Source organism: Orcinus orca, chromosome 9 (assembly GCF_937001465.1).
Source record: "Orcinus orca chromosome 9, mOrcOrc1.1, whole genome shotgun sequence".
NCBI lineage: Eukaryota > Metazoa > Chordata > Mammalia > Artiodactyla > Delphinidae > Orcinus > Orcinus orca.
In genome coordinates this window covers 66,552,022-66,577,857 of record NC_064567.1, presented here as the reverse complement: position 1 = coordinate 66,577,857, position 25,836 = coordinate 66,552,022, and the positions used below count along the sequence as shown (strand labels likewise).

The window sequence follows — 25,836 nt, the reverse complement described above, 5'->3', positions numbered from 1 at the left end:
GAGAGTTTTTATTATAAATCGGTGTGGAATTTTGTCAAAAGCTTTTTCTGCATCTATTGAGATGATCATATGGTTTTTCTTCGTCAGTTTGTTAATATGGTGTATCACATTGATTGATTTGCATACATTGAAGAATCCTTGCATCCCTGGGATAAATCCGACTTGATCATGGTGTATGATCCTTTTAATGTGTTGTTCGATTCTGTTTGCTAGTATTTTGTTCATGATTTTTGCATGTATGTTCATCAGTAATATTGGTCTGTAATTTTCTTTTTTCGTAGCATCTTTGTCTGGCTCTGGTATCAGGGTGATGGTGGCCTCATAGAATGAGTTTGGGAGTGTTCCTTCCTCTGCAATATTTTGGAAGAGTTTGAGGATAGGTGTTAGCTCTTCTCTAAATGTTTGATAGAATTCACCTGTGAAGCCATCTGGTCCTGGACTTTTGTTTGTTGGAAGATTTTTAATCACAGTTTCAATTTCAGTACTTGTGATTGGTCTGTTCATATTTTTTATTTCTTCCTGGTTCAGTCTTGGAAGGTTATACCTTGCTAAGGATTTGTCCATTTCTTCCAGGTTGTCCATTTTATTGGCATAGAGCTGCTTGTAGTAGTCTCTTAGGATGCTTTGTATTTCTGAGGTGTCTGTTGTAACTTCTCCTTTTTCATTTCTAATTTTATTGATTTGAGTCCTCTCCTTCTTCTTCTTGATGAGTCTGGCTAATGGTTTATCAATTTTATTTATCGTCTCAAAGAACCAGATTTTGGTTTTATTGATCTTTGCTATTGTTTTCTTTGTTTCTCTTTCATTTATTTCTGCTCTGATCTTTATGATTTCTTTCCTTCTGTTACCTTTGGGTTTTGATTGTTCTTCTTTCTCTAGTTCCTTTAAGTGTAAGGTTAGATGATTTATTTGAGATTTTTCTTGTTTTTTGAGGTAGGCTTGTATTGCTATAAAGTTCCCTCTTAGAACTGCTTTTGCTGCATCCCATAGGTTTTGGATCGTCGTGTTTTCATTGTCATTTGTCTCTAGGTATTTTTTTATTTCCTCTTTGATTTCTTCAGTGATCTCTTGGTTATTTAGTAATGTATTGTTTATTCTCCATGTGTTTGTGTTTTTTACGTTTTTTTCCCTGTAATTGATTTCTAATCTCATAGTCTTGAGGTCAGAAAAGATGCTTGATATGATTTCAATTTTCTTAAATTTACTGAGGCTTGATTTGTGATCAAGATGTGATCTATCCTGGAGAATGTTCCATGCACACTTGAGAAGAAAGTGCAATCTGCTGTTTTTGGATGGAATATCCTATAAATATCAATTAAGTCCATCTTGTTTAATGTATCATTTAAAGCTTGTGTTTCCTTATTAATTTTCTGTCTGGATGATCTGTCCATTGGTGTAAGTGAGATGTTAAAGTCCCCGACTATTATTGTTACTGTTGATTTCCTCTTTTATAGCTGTTAGCAGTAGGCTTATGTGTTGAGGTGCTTCTGTATTGGGTGCACAGCTATTTATAATTGTTATATCTTCTTGGATTGATCCCTTGATCATTATGTAGTGTCCTTCCTTGCCTCTTGTAGCATTCTTTATTTTAAAGTCTATTTTATCTGATATGAGTATTGCTGCTCCAGCTTTCTTTTGATTTCCATTTGCATGGAATATCTTTTTCCCTCAGTTTATTTCTAGTAGAGGAAAAAAAGTATATCAACAATTTAGAATTCTGAGACCCAGCCATTTTTAAACCATGGTTAAGAGTCATTCCATTTTAGAAATTGTGTGAATTATTTGCATAGATGTAGTGCCAAGATAAAGATAGACAAATATTTAAGTCTTTATTTACATGGAGTACAGTTCTCGTGCATAAAAATATGTTAAAAACCAAAACCATGATCCTTGAATTCAAAAAACATAGTGGGAAGTTTGGAAGACGAGGGTGAAATATGCCTGGGATAGTTAAGATACAGTAGAGTGAGGAGTTAACGTAGCAGCTAAGAGTACAGGTTCTGGGGTCCTACTAGTTAGGCTCATAACTCGATCTGCTACTTTCTAATTCAGTGATCTTAGTAAGTCACTTCGTCTCCCAATACTTCCATTTCCTCAGCTTACAAAAAGGCTCTCAATGGTAAGGATGCTATAGATGTGGAACAAGGGAACAAGCATACAACTAATCAGGGCGTTCATAATTATTGACACTATTACTATTATAAAATTAATAAAAGTCCTGCATGACTAACAAATTAAATAAATGTTACATAACTTCTATAGCTTTTTTAAGAGATTAATGTAAATTGGAGTAGTTGAGAATGTCTTCATGAAACAAATGAAACATGACCTGGAACTAGAAACCCAGATTCATGGAATGAAATGATCCATGAAATGAAATGAACCTAGAGATTATCCACCCTTCATGGGCAGTAGTAGTGAATACTTGTTTAGTGCTCCCTGTGTGCTGGGTACTTTTCTAAGCACTTTATATATATCTTCATGCATCATCCAATCTTTACAACAACCTTGTGTACTGCAAACTATTAGTTCCTTTTTTTCAGGTGGGAAGATTGAGGCACAGAGTGGTTAAGTGGATTGTTTCTGATCACACAGTGACCAAGTTGCAGATCTGACTCTAGAGTTTACACCCATAACCACTATCCTATGCTGTTCCAGATAGAGTTTTGTGCCAAAACTAAGGTTGGTGGGGGAAAACAATTTGCTCAAGGTGACTAGTAGTTAGTGCCCAAGAAGTTAGGCACTTAATCCTTCTTAGCGCCTAATTTACAATACTTCTGTGCATCCGCCACCTCAACTGGCTCTTCGTGATTTGTGTGATTTCCCCAGTCATGATGGGAGGGCCTGTGAGGTGAGATGAAGGCCAGGTGTTAATTTCTCTGAAGAAGGCCTGAGCATTTTCTGTCCTTTGGGGAGAAAGGCAGCAGTATTTGGAGAATAGGTGTGCATTGGATAGTGGGAAGATGAAATTTGATAGGTCACAGTCAACATTTGTGAGTCAGCAGAAGTCCGTCAGGTACATTTGGGATTTATTCCTAAGGACAAACAGGCCAGCCTGGAAATTTCTAAGCATGAAATCAGATGTCATGTTATTGAGGAAGAGAAAGTGGAGAGAAAAAAACAAAGGCGCATAATATATATATATATTTTCTTTTTTTTCTTTTTTTTTTCTTCGGTACGTGTGCCTCTCACAGCTCTGGCCTCTCCCGCTGCGGAGCACAGGCTCCGGACATGCAGGCCCAGCGGCCATGGCTCACGGGCCCAGCCGCTCCGCGGCATGTGGGATCTTCCCAGACTGGGGCACGAACCCGCGTCCCCTGCGTCGGCAGGCGGATTCTCAACCACCGCGCCACCAGGGAAGCCCTATATTTTTTGTACATATATTTCAGCATATAAGCACACTGTAGGTAACCATATTTAAAAGAGGTACATACTAAGTAATGCACCTGTATCAGAAATGTTATAATTATGTTGGTGGAATCTAATGTGGTAAATTGAAGAAATGTGCAGTGGCTAAGAATTTATATGCATGCAGTTGTAAAGGGAGAGGGGAATCAAGCTTAATCTGACAATATTTATCCCTATGCACACCCTCAGTTTACAAAGCTTCGATTAACTTCAAAGGAATGAGGTGGAGAATGCAAACCAGGCCTGTTTTGTTTGTGATCATACGCTTGTTTTGTGGGTGGTATCCTTGTGTTTCTCCAAAGTTCATCTTTTCTATTTGCACACACGGAAGGAGAGCCGAGTCCTCTTTCATCTTCATATTTTTCTAGTTTCTTGGAAATGTCAATTACAAAGGAGGGCTGTATAAATCTTCTTTGTGTGGTTTAAGTGCTAATATAAGCTGCCGAACATATCAGCTGGCTACAGTATTTGACACACTTAATACTGACTTTACACCTGCAGTTATAGCAGACGCATCGGTAGAGCTCTGTGTTCTAAAGAATGAGATTATATTTCAGAATACAACATACAAAAGAAATACAAAAAAGTCCATTTTACTCATGAGTTTCCTACATTGTGTTACATCGGTAAAACATTAAGCAGCTTGAAAAAACGCTGTTTGTTTTCATTGTCTGTCATCCTCTGATCACTCAGTTGTAGAAAAATGATTATTCCTGTATAATTTGTGATCTACAGTAGGCATTATAATATCCGTTTATTCACAGGGGCTTGCTGTTAACATCTAAGCATCTCAAGAGGCAAATTTTAAATAGGTGCTTTAGGTTGACACAGCAGTAAATCTAGTTTTGACAGTTTTAAAAGAAAGCAGTTAAACATGCGAATACATTGATTGTTTGGATATACCAACTCATTTGAGCATGGAGATCCATTTATATATACCTTACATCTTTAATTTTTTAAATCCACAAGGAGTATTAGTAACTAATATTTATTTAAGTGAAATTTATGTGAAAATACAATCCAATGCAGAATTTATTTCCCAGTTAGTGCATCAATATATTATGAATAACATAAAGACTTGCATTGTGCAAAGATTAGTATGATTTGATATGTACCTTGATGTTACCACAAAACGCTTTGTCCAAAGTAGAAGTAAAAAGATTTGTAATATACAAATATTATTGCCTCCGTGCTGTGATTTTCTATTTCCAATAACACCTGTACAATACTGCTACCTAGTTATGCTCTACCTTTTATGTTTAATGTGGTAATCTAATTTCCCCTTTTTTGCAATTAGCAAGTCAAAGTAAAAAATGTACATTGGAAAGTTGCCATGACACTATTGCTCTGGAGCCAAATTTAGTAACCGGTGAGAAGTCTTGGTTCCTATCAGACAGGGCTGGTTCCTGAAGGACCAAGCAGAATGATCTTATCACATGGCGTTTTCCCCTGTAATGTAACCTCAAGGATGCACTTGTGGGGTCATGCAATAGGAAGGCTCTAGAGTAGGGGAAAAAAGGAACAGACTTCCTTTGAACTAGCAGCTGCGAAGTTACATCAACAACTCTATGAAGTGTAATAAAAATTTGGGGATAATTTTCTACACATTTAAGAAGCCCTTCTGGAATACTGTGAATAGGGTGAAAATTAAGGAAATTTCTAAGGTTATCAGTGTGTGTAATTAATGAATAGTTGTATAATACTTGATTTCGTATTTTCAGCTATTCTTATGATTATATATCCCTAGATCATAGCAAGTAAGTCCCATATAATTGTAAGTTTATATAAATATGTCTTGAGATAAATTGGGCTGCAGGGTATAAAAATCATATTTAAAAAGTTGTATTATCCATGGTTAAAGTCTTTCTCAATAATTGTTCATTGTGAAGATTGTGGAAGTGGACAAGAGTAGTCTCTTAAACTCTTTATGTAGTACCATAAACTGACTTGGTGCATTTGTGATTCATAACTCCCAACTGTTATGCCAATTAAAAATTAGAGATGTCTTCCTGTAGAAAAAAATTAATTTAATCTATAATATAATACATTTTTTAAAAAAACTTATATTCAAAGGAAGCAATCTATTTTTTAATGAATTTATTTATTTATTTATTTTTGGCTGCATTCGGTGTTCGTTGCTGTGTGCAGGCTTTCTCTAGTTGCAGCAAGCAGGCTTCTCGTTGCGGTGGCTTCTCTTGTTGCGGAGCACGGGCTCTAGGCGCGTGGGCTTCAGTAGTTGTGGCACATGGGCTCAGTAGTTGTGGCTTGCGGGCTCTAGAGCACAGGCTCAGCAGTTGTGGCGCACGGGCTTTGTTGCTCCGTGGCATGTGGGATATTCCCGGACCGGGGCTCGAGCCCAGGTCCCCTGCACTGGCAGGTGGATTCTTAACCACTGCGCCACCAGGGAAGCCCTGGAAGCAATCTTTTAAAAATAAGTATGTTAAGAAATCACAGAAACCACTTAAAAAATGCTAGTGTAATTCTGAAAGTCTTCATCCCAATAACAGTTTTCTTGGGATTATATCCTTTAGCTGTGGAAATGCGATCTGTGTATACACTGATTGTTTACATTCGCTTTCTGAAACATTTGCAGAGTAAAATCAGCTCCTTATATACTGTATCTTACGTGGTATCTCTTGACTGTTTATTTCATGGCCATGTTTAAGCCTATCCAAAGCTCCCTTCATCCTTTGGCTTGTTTACTTATTTTATTTATGAAGGCTGGGCCTGTGTCAGTAGAGACTTTTTATAGTTATTCTGATATCACTCGTGCTATAGATTTTTTAAGTTAATATTTATTGTTAAGAAATGACAAAAGGGCTTGATTGGCATCTGGAGGTGCTGATGGTACTGTCACAGTTTAGGAAGCAAACACTCTACTTAGCTATGAGTCTCATTTTTTAAGAAAATCTTACGGATTTTCATAAGGAAGTTTGGTCAGCAATATTATCTGCTGTATGAAAAATAACGTGCACTTTTCTAAATGTTTCTACGTAATAGTGAAACATTTTTTTCTTCATAAAGGCTATTTTGGGGTTTAAAATGTGGCTCCCAAATCATAGTATTTACTTTTCTATTTCATGAATCTCCCTTTTCTTGGAGAGAGTTCTTAATCTGGTACAGTTAAATAACCATTTTTCAAGATGGGCAAAATAGTTTGGATAAAAGCTTTTCTGTAAGAATGGTAATTTCTCCATGGAAAATGCTCTAGTGTACCTTGAATTAAATATTACAGGGCATATTTAAAGAAAATCCCCAAATTTATTTTGGGGAAGAAATTCTAAACATTTTGTACCAAATTAGTAGTTGGTTTAAGTAAGATGTGTTTGTGGGATTTATCCTCGTTAGTAGGAACATCTGTAACAATTGAGGCCAAGTGACAGATAATTTCTTTTTTAAGAAGGTGTTTATTGTCAGGAAAATTACGAAGTTTCCTTTGTAATTACTCTTTGTTATTTTGGCAGCCTGTAAAGTTTTATTGGCATTTACTGAAAGGTACTTTTTTTGGCTCTAGGCTGCTGCCTTTCTTTGTGGGGTAAACTTTTCTAGCTCTGGTATTCACAACATATTTTCAACTTTGTCTCCCGATGGTGTCTTTTTGAACAAGGAGCCAAGTGGCTAATAATGTCTGAATTGTTCTCAACCATGTCTTCAGGAGAGTGACATCAGAATACTGCAGGTGTACTTCAGCCATTTGAGTGTTGTATCCTACTTATCCCGTGTATCATTTTGGAACCAAAGTGGTCAGTTTAAGACCATGCAAATTACAGGCTCTTTCACATAGAGCCTGGAGGAAAAGTATGTTGAAATTATGAATCGAAAGTGAGGATTCACTAATTTGAAAGAAAATAGAATCTTTCAAGCAGTACCGGGTCACCAAATCAGAATTGAAAGATTCTTTTCAAGAGATGAATATTAAAAGAAGTAAAGCCCAAACATTGAAGAAATGGTGCTGTAATAGAATTTTGTTAGACTTGGGAGTGTGACATATACGTTTGGAATTTCAGTTGTCTTGGTGGTGGTATTCACTCTGTCGCCCATGTACCATTTCTCTTACCTCTGGGCTTATTTAAAGACTTTTCTAGTTCAAGCCATTACATGTGAGATGAATTCTAAATTTAGAATTATACTGCTCTAGTTCTGAAGACCACCAAATTCGTTTAAGCAAGTCTTTGCATCACTAATTACTTATTTCATTGCTTTGAAAATAATACTGGAGAAAGTGGTTATACTTTATTTCATAAAAACTTATTTATTTGACTACTTGTTCTTAGTGAGTAAGACTTACAAATCATAGAAAACTGCTGGTCTTTTTACTAATTATTATTCCAAAGTGATGACAGGCATGTTAGTAATTGGCAGTCTTCTTTGGCAATGAAATATCATCTTAATTTTGTTTTTTATGTTACTATGGTCTATAGAGTAATTAATGTAAAATTTTAGGTTGGAGCTTCTGTATTTGTGATTTAATAAAAAAGGAAAATTAAAGATTACATTTATTGTTTGCTACTTCAAAGTAAAAATATCCTTAGATGCTACTACCTGCCTTAGTTCTTCTCTACTGTCTGTTGTCTCCTTTCTTTTTTTTAATCAATAGATTTCAAAGAATATATGTACCACCTTTTATCTGAACCACTTGTTAGAGATCTATACAGATAGTTTGCAGAGGGTGATACTCTGAGGTTTGTTCTGGAGAGCTGGACGAGGCAGGGGGGTGCAGGATAGAAGAAGCCCACCTTTTACATGTCCTTCCTGTGGGAAGGAGCTGTCTTCATGGTCACACAGTATCAAGGACAGAGCACTCTTGGTGTCTGGGTATTCAGCAGGGCCCATCTGTCATGGCCTTCTTCAGAACTTCTTCATGCTAGACTGAGAAACACCAGGTAGTGTTGGCATCTTCCAAGTCACCTAGGAGTAATAATAGATGCTGATCAGCCTTTTCCAAGACAGTATTGTCCATTATTTGGAAGAAATTACAGAATTACAAGGTAGAGAAGTAATATTAATTTTTGTAACCGTATAGGTCTTAACGAGTATCCATATCAAAGCACAATGGAACAATTTCTGCAGAAGAGGTATCTTGTGTATTTATAAAGGTCGTAAGTAGGTAATTGATGAAGTAGGGCAGTTTTTGAGGGGTGTGGGTTTGGGTGGGCATCTTGATTCAGAACTTCATTTCAGTTTATTAGATCTGTTTCTCAAATAGCTGCAGCTTGTTCAGGTTTGATTCCTGCCAGCTGGATATGAAGTACTCTCTGTTTGGGCTCGCTGTACAGAATCTCTTTCCAAAAAAATAGTGTCGTGCTGCTTTCCATCTACTGGACCAGTAGGGGAAGGAAGATCTGATTTGAAGCCAGTACAGAATGCAAAACTGATTCGATTTGGATTGTTTTTACATTAGGTCTTCTTTTCCCTGTTCTTACCCTTTTCCAGATGGAAGAACCAGTTTCCCACCAGGGCACTTTCTCCTGGCAGTTAAATTGTGAAGGTGAGGATCATTTAGCACCACTCCTGCTGAAGTACTGTTATAGTAGGATTAGGCTTTAAAATTCAGAGGAATGAATCAACACTGTCCGAGGTCTCTCTGTTTTTAAATGAATGCTGCTTGTGATGCTTTTAAACTAGGAATATAACTTTTTGTCTTTTGATTCTGCTTTTTATTTTATCAACATAATAACATTACTTTTCATCATCAGCTGGAAAGAAGGTGGTCCATGAAATGCCTTTTAAAGCATCAAGTGTTTTAAAATGTTAACCATAGGTACACCTTTCTAATGTGCATATGCACCCTCCTTTCTTGAATATAGTAGATCACACCCAATGTTGCCTTTTCTTGGTGATTAAGTCTCATTATGAATTTCAGTGACCACCATTTGCTAAAATCCAGTAATGCCCTCAGGGATTCTTGAGGTGCTTAGAGCTGTGTGGTCTCAGAATGTTATGCCCTCTGAATTCTTGCATCAGATTTTTACATTTTTCTTTGACACCAGCAGCAAGCAGGTACTTACACCCAGAGTTACATTTTAGAACTACAAGATTGCTTAGTCTGATACTTTCGTTTTGGAGATGAGGAACAGAAGCCCAGAGAGGTTGCACACTGTGCCTGAGGTCACGCAGCTAGTTAGCGGTGGTAGGAACTAGGTACAGAGGACTTGACTCCTTATCCAATGCTCATTCTGCCAGGCCACACTGTTTGCTTTTTCCTCTCGTCAAGGTACCTTCCTTATAGATTCTTCTCCATGTGTACATTGTTTGTTCTTAGTGAGTAGTTGACTTGACATAACTACTGTGAAGTAGTATGTGTAGTATGTGTGAAGTTTCCCTATGAAATTGGAAACAAGATGAAATAGAAAATGTAGTATGGTAACACTCTGATGGTTGAAGTCCCGTTCCTATCATTGGTCACTTTACTTTCTTGAGTTTCAGTTTATCTTCCGTGAAAGGAAGTGCTTGGAGTAATAATGGTAATAACTAACGTTTCCTGAGTTCTTACCACGTGCCAGGTACTCTCCAGAGTTCTCCTGTGCATTACCTCATTTAATTCTCACACAAACTCCATGAGGAAGGTCTATGATAAGCCCCATATTACACAGGGAGAAACTGAATCCTGTAGCAGCTACCTAGTTGACCAGAAGTCCTTAAGCTAGTAAGTAGCAAAGCCAAATTTCATCTCCACGCTCTTAGCCACTGCTGTTATGTTTCTGGGTGATCTACGTGTTCTCTTTTAGCTGTCATGTGTAAATATTCTGGGTTTGAATCATAGCAATGCCAATAGCTAATATTATTGAGCACTTACGTACTTTACACGTAGCATCCCACTTAATCTTAACAGCGACTCCACAGGGCAGGTGCTATTATCATGCCGACTTTATAAAAGAGGAAAGTGAAGTACACAGAGGCTTGCCCAGTCTTACAACTGGTAAGTAACAGTGGCAAAATTTGAAACCAGGCAGATTTAAGTACTTGTTACCTTCACTGCTCTGCCCTATTGCCTGAGAACGAGTACTTGAGTACCTAAGCCAGAGCGTGTTATAAGTTTTGTAATAGTTATTTTTGCTGATTAGAGGTAATGTGTGTGTGTGTGTGTGTGTGTGTGTGTGTGTGTGTGTGTGTGTGTGTGTCTGGGCACATGCACATCCACATGTGGAAACACACGGACTAATGATTTCTTAGCTGTGTGTTTGATGAGGTGTAGAAAACTCTCATGCCAAGCATAGAAATGAGGGAAGTGAATTTAGGGCCAGAGAGAATGGGGTGTGGAGTGGTAGCGATGGTGGGAACTGTGACAAATAGGAAAACACGGGTTGTGGCCAAAGGGGAAGGTGATATAGGGCTCAGTCAACTGCTGTCCTATTTTTCAGGCTGGAAAGTGGATTCAGTGTTGCTGGATATTGTGGTTTTTTCTAGAGAAGCCAGAATTTAAACCAGAAAAAGATTTTTACGCTGATTTTTTAAATGATCACAACGGGGGCTTCCCGGGTGGTGCAGTGGTTGAGAGTCCGCCTGCCGATGCAGGGAACACGGGTTCATGCCCTGGTCCGGGAAGATCCCACATGCCGCGGAGCGGATGGGCCCGTGAGCCATGGCCGCTGAGCCTGTGCGTCCGGAGCCTGTGCTCCGCAAAGGGAGAGGCCACAACAGTGAGAGGCCGGCGTACCACAAAAAAAAAAAAAAAAAGATCACAACGAATTGAAATTATTTGAAGCCACTATGTGAACCAAACAGAAACATTGGCAACCTCTGGTTTAGACCATCAGGACTGGTAGATAAGTGACCTTCAGATGAGTCAGAGTTGGTTGCGTCTTTTGAAGAGGGAGGGTTCCAAATCCAGAATACTTGTCCATTCTATTCTATTAAGATGGCGTAACGGTAGTCTGTGGTGTAGAGAAAGTTGAATTATGAAGTGTACTTTTAAGAAATAACTGTCTTGCGTGAGGCTTTTCTCTGTAGATTGTGAGGATTCCTGGCTTCTGATTTTGGCTCTGTCCTCAGCACTGGTTTCCACGTCTGTAAACACCACAGCAGATTCTGGATGGGGCTGTGGGGTGCAGGATGACCTCCGGGACTTTTTCAAGCTCCATCCCCTCTTTTGTTCGGGTATGTACACCCCTGGCAGGACCATTCAGGAATCCCTGCAATGGAGCATGCAGTCCCTGTTACTGATAGGAGGAGTTTGGGATTAGGAAAAAAAGTTTGATATGCCCTTCTGAGAAAGGTGTGGCTTCTCTGAGGTTCAGTTCTGGTTTTCAGACTGCCCAGGAAGTTCCTTGCATGTGCCGAACATTTACTTCTGGGAGCAATGCAGGGGCAGTTTGATGACTGTTTGCCTTCCTCCAATTAAAGTAGCTCCTCTTGTTTATATTTTTACCCAAAGGGCGTCCACTTATGGTTCCTTTAGCACAGGGGTTTCTGAGTACAAACACCGGCTCAATCGCTAAAACTTGATCATATCTAATGTTTTCAACTTAAAAATTCTGAGATTGATAACAAGAGGTGAGAGTCTCCCTTACTTTACCTTTGTGATTACTACGGAGCAGCATTCTATGTGTTGCCAAACTAACATCAAAGGACCAACTAGGTATGGGATCTATCCCCACTGATAATATTCCTTTAAGAAACATTGTATCATCTTTTTGATAACTGCTTTACTCATAGAATATTCTTTCAGAAAAAATATATGTCAACTTGCTGTGCAGTGGTCTACATTTTTGTCTCGGAAATATTATAGGTGAATCTATTTCCAGATGCTGCAAATAATGGAAAATCATGGAAAGTGGAATCAGGGTCTCTGTCCTTAAATGTGTTTCAGTTTGCATTTTGATAGCAGTTTAGAAATGTTATCGCTTGTTTTGTCACAGGCATAATTCACATCTTTCTTCGGGCACTGTAAACAAGAGAAATGGTTTAATGGCCCCATAGAGGCACTCTGCTGATAGCTGAGATTAGGCCCTTTAGTAATGGATGTCGGTGCGTGTATGTGTGAGTGGTACGTGTACACAGTGGGGGTGGGGAGGGCTTGGAAGAAGTAAATGTACTGGAAAAGAATCTTTGAGAGGCTCAGATGCAGCAGAAGTGCCTGCCGATTTTCTGTAAGACTTGGAAGACGGATTTACGGAGTGTGTGACACTATTGTCTTTATTTGTACACAAGCCTTCCCCTTTGCTTCTGGAATTTAACCCAGTACTAATTGAGGTCACTGCCACCCATTTATCACCTGAAATTGAAGTGATGTTAACTTAAAGTGAATGCTTTTCATCTCGTGAGTGTATTCCCAACTATATATATTTGTATAAAAGGCTACATGCATTTTTCATGCCATGCTTGTATCTGGTCTTAAATAACCTAATTTATGTATACCATTTACTTTTTCCCCTTTTTACAGAGTTTTTTTTAATTTGCTGCTATAGCCAAGTGAAATTATTTTACAAACACTTTTGTGTCCACAGAATGATTTGTTTTGACTTCCTCAGCTATATTTTGTAGACAAGTGTAAAAAACTCTCTGCATTATACATAACCATGGTCTAAGTAAATGCCTTGAAATACCTCAAAACACATAAATTTCTAGTGTTTTAGAGCCTGAATATCATGTCATGTTTTTCACCATCTTTTTTGTGTATATCCCCTTAAATTGGCTACACAGCCAGAGTAAACACAGGGTTAGTGAAGCAAAATTAAATATCCGTTGTTAACTAATTTAGCTGTTCCCTATCACTAGCAGGGGTCACCGTGCCAGATCTTTCTCCTTTCTCATTGCAGACCATAATCTAGACTAGGGATCAGCAGACATTTTTTTCTGTTTTTCTATTTTCAGATAGTCAATATTTTAGGCTTTGTGGGTCAAAGTGTTTCTGTCACAAATATCCCATTGTTACTCAAAGTAGTCCTAGACTCTACCTAAATGAATGGGTAGAATGGTGTTCCAATAAAACTTTATTTACCAAAACAGGTGGGAAGCTGGATTTGACCCATGGGCTGCAATTTGCTAACCCCTCTTCTAGAATGCTGTACAGTAGACTATTCTAAAACAGACTTTTTGAGCAGACCAGAAATCGCAACATCAAACTCAGGAGAGTCTCATCAAGGCTCTAAATTCCCAGCTAATATTGATTCAGAAACTACAGATGTGATTCAAAGACATAGTTTTGTTTACAGAAGAACTAGTTAAAAATCTGATGTGCTTCTCTCTGCAGGGTAATTGTTTTGTACTCACAGAAATTACTGCTCTATTTCACTCTTAGGATAAGAGCTGGGAGGAAAGCAGAGTGAAAGGTCAGAGCTAAGACAATTTATCACCGTATTAACATTCGGTGTCCACATAGAGAAGGGGACCCATCACTTGTGACATTTTGGTTATCAGAATCAAGGGGAAGCTTTAGATGTTGGATAGCAATGTTTTTCCTTCAGTGGAATATGAGTGGTGTGAATTTTTAAATGCCTTTGGCCACAGCAATAAATTGAAAGAAGGCAGAATGCCTAAAAGCAAGCATGAATGCTCTAAGTGTTTTCATTTAGATACAAGTGCAAGAATATATTATTAAGATCATGTATACAGAAATATGCATAGCATACACACGAATTGATCAAACTTAAAGAAGACTGGCTAATATATTTATTAGAACTTTTCTTAAAAAAAAACTAAAAAAAAAAAACAACTAAATAAAGCTCTAATTGGACTTCTGTGAGCTCTTGATGGTTAGGACTGTGCCTTACTGTTCAGCTTCTTCTATAGCTCCACATTCCCTGCCCCTTAGCAACTGGCATAATGTCTGGGCTGTAGAAAATGAATGAATTAATGAAGAAGTAAATGGATAAAGAACCATCTGATATAATGTTGTAGTGGTGCTCATGCATGAAGGAGATCTTAAGTGTGCTTATTCAAAAATATATTTGAATTGTATGCTCAAGGGTTCAAGAGTTGCTGCCCAAAGCCCATGGCTTTAATTCCTAGGCTGTTATAAGTTAGTCCTAGGTCTTTAGTTGGACATGAAGCTTAGCTTCTTCATGCCTTTAAAAATTCTTTTTGCAAAATTGGAATGCTAATGTCCTTATCTTGAATGATGAGAATCGAGAGTTGGTGAAGATTCTTTGAAAAACTTTATAATACTATGTAAATTTGAGTCTTTTTTTAAAAAAAAGCATTATAGCTGGTGTTTTCTAGCACTATTCCAAACTCAACCAGAGTTCAGTATGTTAACACCTACAGTTTAGCATATTATCTTTCTTAAATTTATATCATGTTCACTATAGAAATATAAACAGAAACTCAATTCATAAGTTTCATTGTTTATTCTCTGGACTAACATGAACCAGTAAGTCATAACATGGTCTGTTCTCAATTTAGTGGTGCCAGAAAATACTCCAGGGTCATGACTGTTTAGGAAATTATTCTCCTATGAGCAAATTTTTAAATTCATTATCTCCATCTCTTATATTGTAGGTGTTCACATATGACTTATATGTCTACCCTGAGCCAAAGACTTGGTTGTATACCAGCATTGTTGCATTTGTAAAGCCAAGGGGATTTCTGTGCTCCAGGAGAATGATGACAACAAGAGTGGGTCTCTGGTCAAAAATGTGGGCAGAAAAAAATGGAATCCAAGATGATGCCTCATAGTTCATAGTTCTAAAATGAAAACAATCACTAATCTAACAAATACTTTACGATGAATACCATAAACCCAAGTAAACTGTGTGAATTAAGAAGTGGTTAAGTTTATTTTGGAAGTGCATTTTTTAAAGTCCTGGTACTTTGGAGCACTTACGTTTAACCATTAGAGGAATTCAGTCATTGTAAGTCAGCCTTAAGATGTGGTTTTAAAGGTCAAGCCTCCATCAAAGAAAAAATGCAAGAATCATCTCTTGAGAGTTCTCTTGGCTTCTCCTCCTAAAAATCTGATTGTCCAGAGGAGTTGCAGGTCATAAAAGTTTGCATGGAAACGTGTTTGAGGAAGACAGCAGATTTCATAGATAAATGATCTGAACTGTCTGAAGTCAGGGATAAGGATATAATATAATATCATTGGGAACCATCACTTCTTTGTAAATGAAATGAAGGAGTTAACTCACTTGATTTGATACACTTGAAGAAGGAAAGATTCACTTTAATTAAAACTACAAACAATGCCGATTCCTGTAGCCCTGGTTCCAGAGCCAGCCAGGACAGTACAGTAAGCGAGATGAAATGTACCTAAGCAGCCTCGGCAGCAGGCTGGAGCCATGTTCAGCAAAAGTAATTTAATTAGTGTTGATCATGACTCCAGATGATGGTGATTTGATAAGGAATAATTTAGTACTTAACAGCCTTTTACATGCACCAACTCCTTGTGGGAAGGTAAAGCAAATTGCACAAAATGAATGTGCTGCTTCCACTTGTGACTGTGCCAGTGAGCTGGAAAACTGCCTGTTCACAGACGCTCAGGCTCTCAGCCCTGTGATGAAATACCCAACAGGGTCTCAGCTCAGCCCTCTCTGGTGGGAGTCTCTGTACTACTCTTACCGAAGAATAATAAATAACAGAAATCATTTTTGTGATCTAAAATCTCGAGGAAGCAGAAAAGTGAAATTGAGGAAAATAAAGTAGCTCTGGTTCTTGTGCAAAAGGTTGACGATCTTAGGCTGGCTTCTTTTTTCCCCTCAACACAGCAATTAAAAAAAAAAATCCTCGCATTTGGCTTACGACTAGAAAAAAAAAGTCATGATTCCAAGGGCACACAGTGATTAAGAGGCCCACACACGGAGAGAGTAGGGGAGCCCTAAACTTCTTGGAGAACCTGTGAGAATCCTTGAGTGTTGGCATCTAACAAAAAGGAAGACATTGTTAGTTTTTTTTAAAATGTCTTTTCAAGTACTGGACCCGTTTCAGTGCAGCACACACTGGATCCAGGTGTTGCCAAGCATCATAGTGGATTTGAAATTTGCCCGGTTATGAGAATCACCTAGAAAATTTTATAAGATACAGAATCCTTATCTATATACCAGCTTTAGTGAATCAGTTTCTGGGAACAGGGTATGAGTTTGCTAGGGCTGCCATAACAAGGCACCACAAACTGGGTCCCGCCCTAATGACCCCATCTTAACTAATTTTCCAAATAAGGTCACATTCTGAGGTGGGGTTAGGACTTCAGGATAAAATTTGGAGGGGACACAACTGAACCTGTAACATATGGAGTATGGGAATGCCTGTTTGTTTTTTTTCAGAATTTCCCTCGGTAATCTGATGATTGGCCACATTTGGGGGACCCCTGTTTAGGGATCTACTTGCCTCTGATAGCACTTTGGGAATCCTTATGTGTTCTTTCTTCTAAAGTCACTTTGGGAAACTCATGGGGCCAGTCTGAAAGCACTAGAGCTCCAGATGGTGTATCTACAAGGATGGGTCATGCCTTTTGCTTCTAGGTTGATATTAATGGACAGTTTGATAGGAGGCTACTGTCCTGCTAGCAACCATTCCCAATGGTATCCCAGACTTGTCATTCCTCCCGTGAGTCATCTGGAATTATTTCTTATGTGAAGTTGAAGCACATGATCAGATGTCTCTGCTGGAAGAGGAGGCCACCAGACATTTTCAGACATCTTAATTTGTATAGCATTGCTTGATGCTTCTCATACTTTTAAATCTTTTTATGGAGATACACATTCATTACAATGCAAAAATCTTAAGTGTTTAACTTGATGAATTTTACATAGGTATATACTCATATATACACCGCCAAGAGCAAGATATAAAATATTTACAGTTCTCTAGTAGGTTACTAGTGCCCTTTCTCAGTCATGAACACTCCCATCCACCAACAGAAGGAGATTCTTTCATTATCCATTAGTTTGGTCTGTACTTGAAATTCATATACTGTGTACTCCTTGTATACTCTTTTGTGTTTGTCTTCTTTTACTCAATTTACCATCTGTGAGACCATCCACATTTCTGCATGTGTCATCAATGTGTTCCTTGTTAATTCTTGTGGAATATTCCATTGTATGAATAAGCCACAATTTACTCATCCATTTTTCTGCTAATGAACATTGGAATTTTTCCAGTTTTTGGTATTATGAGTAAAGCTGCTATGAACATGTACTTTAGTAAACATATTCAATCCTTTCTCTTGGGTACCTACCTAGGAGTATAGTTACTGGACCATAGTGGAGATTTATATGGAGACTTGGTAGATACTTCAAAAAATTTTCCAAAGTGTTTTTGTCAGTTTATACTCTTAGCAGCATATATAAGCAGTTCTTATTGCTTTAGACCTTCTTCATATCTTGGTAATGCCAGTCTTTTTCAGTTTAGTTAGCCATTCTAGTGGGTGTATAGTGAAAACCTCGTGTGATTTTATTTGCAGTTTCCTGATGAGTAAAGATGCTGAATACTTTTTCATATATGCTTGCTTTGTTGCTCATTTGTTTGTCGTTTGGGTATCTTCTTTTATGAACTGCCCGTTTGAGTCTTTTGCCCGTTTTAATTGGGTCTCTTGTTTTCTTTTATTAATTTGTAGCAATTCTTACTATGTTGAATATGATTTCTTTGTCAGATCTTTCTATAGCAAGTATCCTCTTGGTGTCTGTAACTTAGTGTCTTGACGAAGAGAAGTTCTTAATTTCAATGAAGCCTAATTCGTAGATTATTTTCTTTTATGGTTAATGCCTTTTGCATCCTGTTTAGTAATCTTTTCCTACACTATGGTCCCAAAGACTTTTAAAATATAGTAATGTTGAATACGGCAGTCTCTGGTATGTTTGATATTTTGATAAATATGATAAACTTTGCATCATACTGGCAATTTATTAGCTTTTAGGTTCTTATCCATTTTCATTCATATAATTTAGATCTCATCTCTCAGGTATAATGATTTGTTACTTAGTTGAATGGCAAAGTGGGTTCCTTTGATGTTGCTGCTGCTTTTTCTTAGGAAAATATAAAACCTACTACTTAATCTAAAGTGCTGAACTAGGGTATACACATTTTGTTGTATATGTTCAAGTAAGTAATAAACAGTGGAAAACTATTTGTTAAAGCAACAAATGCATGGTTAAGATATTACAAGATTGCATCATACAATATTTGTCATTCTAAGAAGTAGCACACACACACACACACACACACACAGGGAGAGAATTTTCTTATAGAATACTACCTTAAATCTTTTGTGATTTTTTCCCCACATTTAAAAAACATTTCATCTTGCAAATTCAGGTAAAAGTAAAGAAAATAATGTAGTGAACTCCCACCTATCCGTCAGTCAGCTTTTAACATTTATCAGCATTTTTCTATTTGATTCTTCCCTCATACATTTTTTTCTAGAGTATTTTAAAGAAAATCCCAGAGCTTATTTTTTATCTGTAAATATTTTATGAAGTTTTAGCTTTAAACCTTTCTTTTTGGTACAACTGCCATTTCATTATCACATCCAACAAAATTAACAATACTTTCTTAAACATCTAATACCTAGTCCACATTGAAATATCTTATTTGTTGGAAAGGTGTCTCTTTCAGTTGGTTTGTTCAAGTCAGAATCCAAACAAGTCCACATGTTACAATTGATTCTTGAGGTTCTTAAGCCTCTTCTATCGTAACGTTTTATAAATTATAACTTTCTGACTTGGTAAAGTTAATGAACATACGTACCCTTTGCATATGAAGAGACATGTAATTTCCCCTTTGTTTCTAACTCTCTACTTTGAGTAGGTATATTAAACACACATTAAATTAGAAAAAAATACTTTGAAATAGACCACTCAGCGAAAGAATTGTATTATTATTTATTAAGTTTTCCTTAGACAACTAATTTAGATGAAACTTCTTCACTTCTGTGGCACATTTGTTTTCTACAGTGTTTCAGATGTCTCTTGAGTACCACTGAACATTTTTGTCAAAATTATGTGCTTACGTAAACAGATAGCATTTATCTTCCTGGAGCTTGGTAGCTCTTGATATCAATTTCTTATACTAAAATTATATATGACATTCAAGTTAGTACAAGTTCATAATGATGTAATATCATAATCAAGATTGAATGGCATCGTAAGCCACAAAGCTTCTCTTGTAATATCTTCCTTTATAGTATATACACTTAATATTTTGTTTTAATCCCAGGTTTTATAGGACTTGGAGTAACTATCCACAGTGTGTCCTTCTTGTGTTTATCCTTGATAATTCATACCTGTGCAAATTGTATGAAAATAAAATTCATTCTTATGTCTATTTTCCCCTTATCTTTTTATTCATTTTCCATTTATACTAAAACTTCAATTATTCTGAGGATCTCTAATATGCATTTGTTCAGTTTCATATAGAAGAATAAAAATATATAATCTTATTTATTTATTGGTTTGAAAGCTATGATTCCACCCCAAATATACGTATTTCTTCATATTTTATGATATTGTCTTTATATTATATTGAACAGTAATGACATATGACACTGAGTCATATGAAAAAGGAGGAAACATCATTTCATATAGAATAATTGTTTTATGGTAGATTATATATGAAAAATAACTCTAACATATTTCTCACAATGTATCTTCACACTTGTGGTAAGTAGTTAGGCAAATAGTTTTATGTGTATTTTTATATATGAGCGCTGGCCTAAACAGAGGTCGAGTTTTTTGTCCTTTTGTCCAAAGTATCATTAGTTACCCTGAGAACTGCATGCATCTGGATTTTCTTTCTCATAGTCCAGTTGTTATTCCATTAAACCATTACTATTGGTACATTTGAGATATTTTCCTTTCAATAATACTTAAATTTATGTTCCTGTCTTCAGTTAATTCTTGGATAATCAGCTGTATTTTTTCTGCTTTAGTCATTGGAAACCCTTCTGAAATGTTTTCAAGCTTACTTTCTGAAAACTTCTAGTATTGTCAATATCCGCTAAACCAATTACAAGTAGTTCATCTGACTTTAAGTAATGAGAGAGAGTTTAAGCATGCATTTCGTTATGCAGTAAAAGCAAACAACGAGTATATGGAGATCCTCCAGAATCTTTTCTTGCATGAAATTCATCCAATGTGATTTTTCTTATGTATGAAAGTTAGTATGAAATGTTAGTGACATTTGAACCAAGAGGAGTAGAACAGATTAGTGTACTTAATTCCTAACTGTATTTCATTTTTGTGGGTATTTGTGTTTTGTTTTCTAGTGGCTTTTCATGGCCTCCCACTGAAAATCAAGAAAGAACCCCACAGTCCATGTTCAGAACTTGGCTCTGCCTGCAGTCAAGAACAGCCCTTTAAATTCAGCTATGGAGAAAAGTGCCTGTACAATGTCAGGTAAAGCAATCAGGTGTACAGAGAAGGCCTGATGGTTCTTATTGAAACACAGTTCCAGCATAATATAAAATCTCAAGTCATATTTTATGAGTTACACCTGCAGCATATAACAAGCTAATTAGGTTATGTGTTTAGCAGAACTCGGAAGGACCATTTACTGTCTGATTACATACTTTCAGAATCATTTTAATTAAAGGTCAAGTCAGAGACCTATCTTTTTTTTTTTTTTTTTGGGTCTTTGTTGCTGTGTGGGGGCTTTCTCTAGTTGCGGCGAGGGGGGCTACTCTTCGTTGGGTTTTGCAGGCTTCTCACTGCAGTGGCTTCTCTTGTTGCAGAGCACAGGCTCTAGGCGTGCAGGCTTCAGTAGTTGTGGTGCACGGGCTCAGTAGCTGTGGCTCACGGACTCTAGAGCGCAGGCTCAGTAGTTGTGGCGCACAGGCTTAGTTGCTCCGCGGCATGTGGGATCTTCCCGGACCAGGGCTCGAATACATGTCCCCTGCATTGGCAGGCGGATTCTTAACCACTGCACCATCAGGGAAGCCCCCAGAATCATTTTAATGCAGTCATTTTTATCCAAATCATGAGTTACTTTTCTACTGTAGTGATGCACTATGGGATTGAAAAGAGGGACTGGGGACTTCCCTGGCCGTCCAGTGGTGAAGAATCCGTACTTCCACTGCAGGGGGCACTGGTTCAATCCCTGGTCGGAGAACTAAGATCTTACATGCTGTGCGGTGTGCCCAAATAAATAAATAAATAAACAAGTAAAAGAGAAAGGTGCTTCCTGTGTCTATCTTCACTTAAAAAAAAGAGAGAGAGAGAGAGAGAGAGAGAGAGAGAGGTTCTTACTTTGCATGCATGAACAGCTGCTGAAAGTTCTCATTAGAAAGAAAGCATTATGCACTTTAGATAGAGTGTGTAGGAAAAAATGAACCATTTGGCAGGTCTAAGCAGTACATTAGTTATCTGACAGGTTTTGCAGATGATCTATAAGATGCATTCATGGACAATTGCAGTAAAGTTAGAATTTTATAAGGCTTAGCAGAGGCTATTATCTATTAAAAAGCCAGTTGTTCCTTCGGATGATAATAAAGGGGGGTGGAGCAGTAGAAGTGCATTGTTCATTTGTTGGAAAATTTGATAACATGTATGTTCATTAAAAACCCTTCATAGTAAATTGCATTCTGCTGCTTTTCATATCGGCCTCTAATTGCGTACGGAAAAAGTTGGCTCTGTATATTGTATGTTATTACTCTCAATTATAGTAGAGACGTACGTAGTTCTTTAAGGGAGTTAGTTTAGAAACTTATAAAAATGATTACAAATATTTGTGGTCTTATAAATTATGTTGATTCCAGTTCATAATACGTTATAATCCAAAGGAGTCTTCTATTTCCTCAGATTTTTTTTACATATTTTCTTTTTTCTTTTTCGTGGAATAATTTTTTTCCTTTTTTTTTAAATTGAAGTATGGTTGATGTACAATATTATATAAGATAGAGGTGTACAAGATAGTGATTCACAACATTTAAAGGTTATACTCCATTTATAGTTATTATAAAATATTGGCTATATTCCCTGTGTTGTACAGTATGTCCTTGTAGCTTATTTATGCCTAGTAGTTTGTACCTCTTAATCTCCTACCCCTGTGTTGCCCCTCTCAACTTCACTCTCCCCACTGGTCACCACTCGTTTGTTCTTTATATCTGTGAGTCTGCTTCCTTTTTGTTATATTCACTAGTTTGTTGTCCAAGATAGTTAAGATTTGAGAAACTTCGATTTGTGCAGTCTCACAGTACCTGACCAGTGCTTGGACATTCTATTACTATTTGTTCTTGCCAACTTGTCTTTTATATCTGTTTTTCTAGGAGGTTCACCAGAGCCTGAAATGATGAGGCAGTTCAGTTGAACTTCAAAGCTTTTATAAAACAGATCTCTTGTAGAAGCCAACTAATAAAACATACTGAGTTCAGATAAAACAATATTGATCAATCTGAGTTTTATTTTTATCATGTTTTTAATTTTTGCATTTTCTCCTTAAGAGTACTGTGTATTCTCAGAGTAATTATTTAACATATGGAGGAATTTTTAATTAATAAACCAAATAGGTATAGAATTGCCATTGCATTTTAGCATTGATCAGAAGTGTGACTATGAAATAACTGCTGCTTTATGGACTTAGAAAGAAGAAAGACATATCTGACTTTCATAAATTAATGGTAGAAGAATTACCTGAATATTTTGAGGTTCTTCTTGGGGACCAGTAATTCCCACAGTGATATATGGATTAAATTTTGTTATTTCCATTTCTATACAAACAGTGTAACTCAATACAGCATTTCATAAGGGAAAAAAGTAATATTCTAGGACAGGAGATGTATCATTTTTTCTTCTTATGTGGGAATGAGACATGTGAACCATTTTATAAAAGAAGTGGGTTCACATTCAGAAATATTGGTAAGTGAAATAGGTAGGACCAAACATAATATGAGTTCCACTGACTTTGCTTTAAAGCAAGGAAGACTTATGCAGCACATACTCCTTCACTTCTATAAAGTATTTTTGCACTTGGATGTTATTCTGTTGTATAGATGGTGCAACAGGGTAAATTATTACATAAGTCAGTTTTTTTTTAAAGTTTCTTTTTTAAAGAAAAATATATATTAATGAATGCTTTTTATTTTAAAATGAAATACAGTATTTTAATCTAGAACATCTTTTTTTGTTCAGAAATTTAAGTACAGTTTGTTTTCAATAAAATATTTTTTAGATTACAGAAATTAGTTAAATCATATTCCTGAGAGCTACGCTAAAGAAAGCAACTTAAATTCATAATGTATATAAAAACAAGCTTACTCATTTTATTATTTTGTAACTGTGTTCAGAAGTTAGACGATGATAACAGGATTTTACTCTTAAGAACATTATTTTGTACCTATTCTTATACTCCAAGAAAGTTTAAAGAGATCAGAGACATAAATCTTTATTAATTTGCCTCATAAACCTTTATTATCCTATGTGAGGAAATTAATGCCAGGCGTCATTTATTTTACATTAAAAAAATGACAATAAGGCAAAAGTATGTTCTTCTTAGAGTTCTACGACAAATAAAGATGAGCCAGGTATGATCCGCATCTCGTTAAACTGACGTGAGTTCTTATTCTAAAATCTTATGTAACATAGAAGGATTATAATATCAGAAATATTTAATGATCTAGAAAAGATCTATGAAACTTGCTTAAGGAGACATATCAAGAATAGATGGAAATAATACGCCACTGCTTTCATTGACAGAGATGTTCCTTATACTGTGTTGTTTGTATATATATTAAAAATAGATGTTGTGTATTTATGCTCTTACAAAGTTATACGTTCATTATCCCATTTTCTTTTTAAGTGTGTGACAGTTTCAAAGATTACGTGTTCTAGAGCTGCGGAAACCAAAAAACATGCAATTCCAACTTCCTTAAGACTTAAGCCTAAAATATTTTTTCTACCCTTGGGTTGGGGGAAAAAAAAAGTTTTAATTGCTCCCAAGAAGCACATGTTCTCTTTTCTTTCATTCCTTGGGTAGTGCCTATGATCAGAAGCCACAAGTGGGAATGAGGCCCTCCAACCCCCCAACACCATCCAGCACCCCAGTGTCCCCCCTGCACCATGCGTCTCCCAACTCAGCTCACACTTCGAAACCTGACCGCGCCTTCCCAGCTCACCTCCCTCCGTCGCAGCCCATTCAAGACAGTAGCTACCCCATGGACCACAGGTAACTGCAAGTACCATTTAAAAAAAATTTTTGGTTAGAGTATAGTTGATTTACAATGTTGTGTTAGTTTCTGCTGTACAGCAAAGTGGTTAAGTTATACACATACATATATCCACTGTTTTTTTAGATTCTTTTCCTGTATAGGCCATTACAGAGTACTGGGTAGAGTTCCCTGTGTTATACAGTAGGTCCTTATCAGTTACTTATTTTATATGTAGTAGTGTGTATGTGTTAATCCCAGTCTCCCAATTTATCCCTTCTCCCACCCTGACCCCCTGGTAACTGCAAGTACCATTTAAAAAAACAAAAAACAAACCAAAAAAACAACTGTTTTTAGCATTCTTGGAAGAAAGTCCTATTACTACCAATTCCTAAGACCTATAGTAAATTCAAGGGGAGTGTATTAATTTTGCACATCTGTGCAAAATATTTTTAGGAAGAGCTTGCTCTATCTATCTTTAGCTATAAATAATTTATGGAGAAGGTCATTTATAAACATTCCTTTATAAACATTTAAATTGGTTGCTAAAATGGAAAATTAATCTATATACTGACATTTGAACATTTCCCTTTCACTTTGCTTGAATTAAATTGCTTCACTTAAACTTTAAATCAGATCATCCCATTTTTATGAGCATATGTGTGTACTTTTTCTATAAAGTTAGGAGACTAATTTTAGTAGGTGGCTTACAGAATGAGGTTCTTTACCTTAGATGAGTGGTTTAGCTGTACGTAGTTTTGCAGAAGAAAACTTATTTGATAGAACTATCTTTCCTCCTTTCCAAGTAATGAATATTTAATGTCAGTAGAGGCATGACCCTGAACGCTGAGAATATAAAGAGGTAGAGACTCAATTAGTATTACTTAGAAAGGAATAATGCAAGACACAACATAGAGCTAAAGAGAATGTTACGGTGGGTAATTCTCGACTCCTAGAGATGAAAAAATTCATATTGAAATAAAATATTGGAGGACCTTTAGAGGCCTTAATAATACAACTTAAAACACAAGTCAATTATGTATAGCATCCTTTCTTCCCCTTCTACCTTGTACTTATATAGAATGAGTGGTGTGCTGGTAAATGGTTAACCACAGGCTCTATGGGAGTAAACCCAAGGACCTTGATCTATAACATTTGATGTGTCTGTGATGTAAATATTGCCCCCATGGCAGACTCCGGGGTATCACTGTGACAACCCTGAATGTGGAATTGCAAAGAGATGTGTAGTAACATGCCATGAAACAGTATTTCTGCCAAACAGATACAGTAGACATAACCTCCAGAGCATAATTAGTATAATTAGTAGTAAAATGTAGTAAAAGAATTAGGAAGTGATGAGTTTTGAGTGTTTTCTGCCTTTGTTTTAAATATAATTTTTTAATAATTTTAAACTTACA

General features: G+C 36.7%; 1 protein-coding gene across 12 annotated transcripts in view; it reads left to right on the top strand.

Moving 5' to 3' along the window:
- The window catches only part of ETV1 (ETS variant transcription factor 1), a 96,693-nt gene that overhangs the window by 31,743 nt on the left and 39,114 nt on the right, over positions 1 to 25,836 (top strand). For 11 of the 12 annotated variants that reach the window (XM_033400104.2, XM_049714821.1, XM_033400085.2 and 8 more), the window contains 2 exons: positions 20,546 to 20,675; positions 24,250 to 24,438. In XM_033400104.2, the coding sequence (XP_033255995.1) occupies positions 20,546 to 20,675; positions 24,250 to 24,438 (319 nt within the window). The remainder of the gene's footprint in view (positions 1 to 20,545; positions 20,676 to 24,249; positions 24,439 to 25,836) is intronic. The other variant, XM_049714822.1, reaches the window with a different exon arrangement.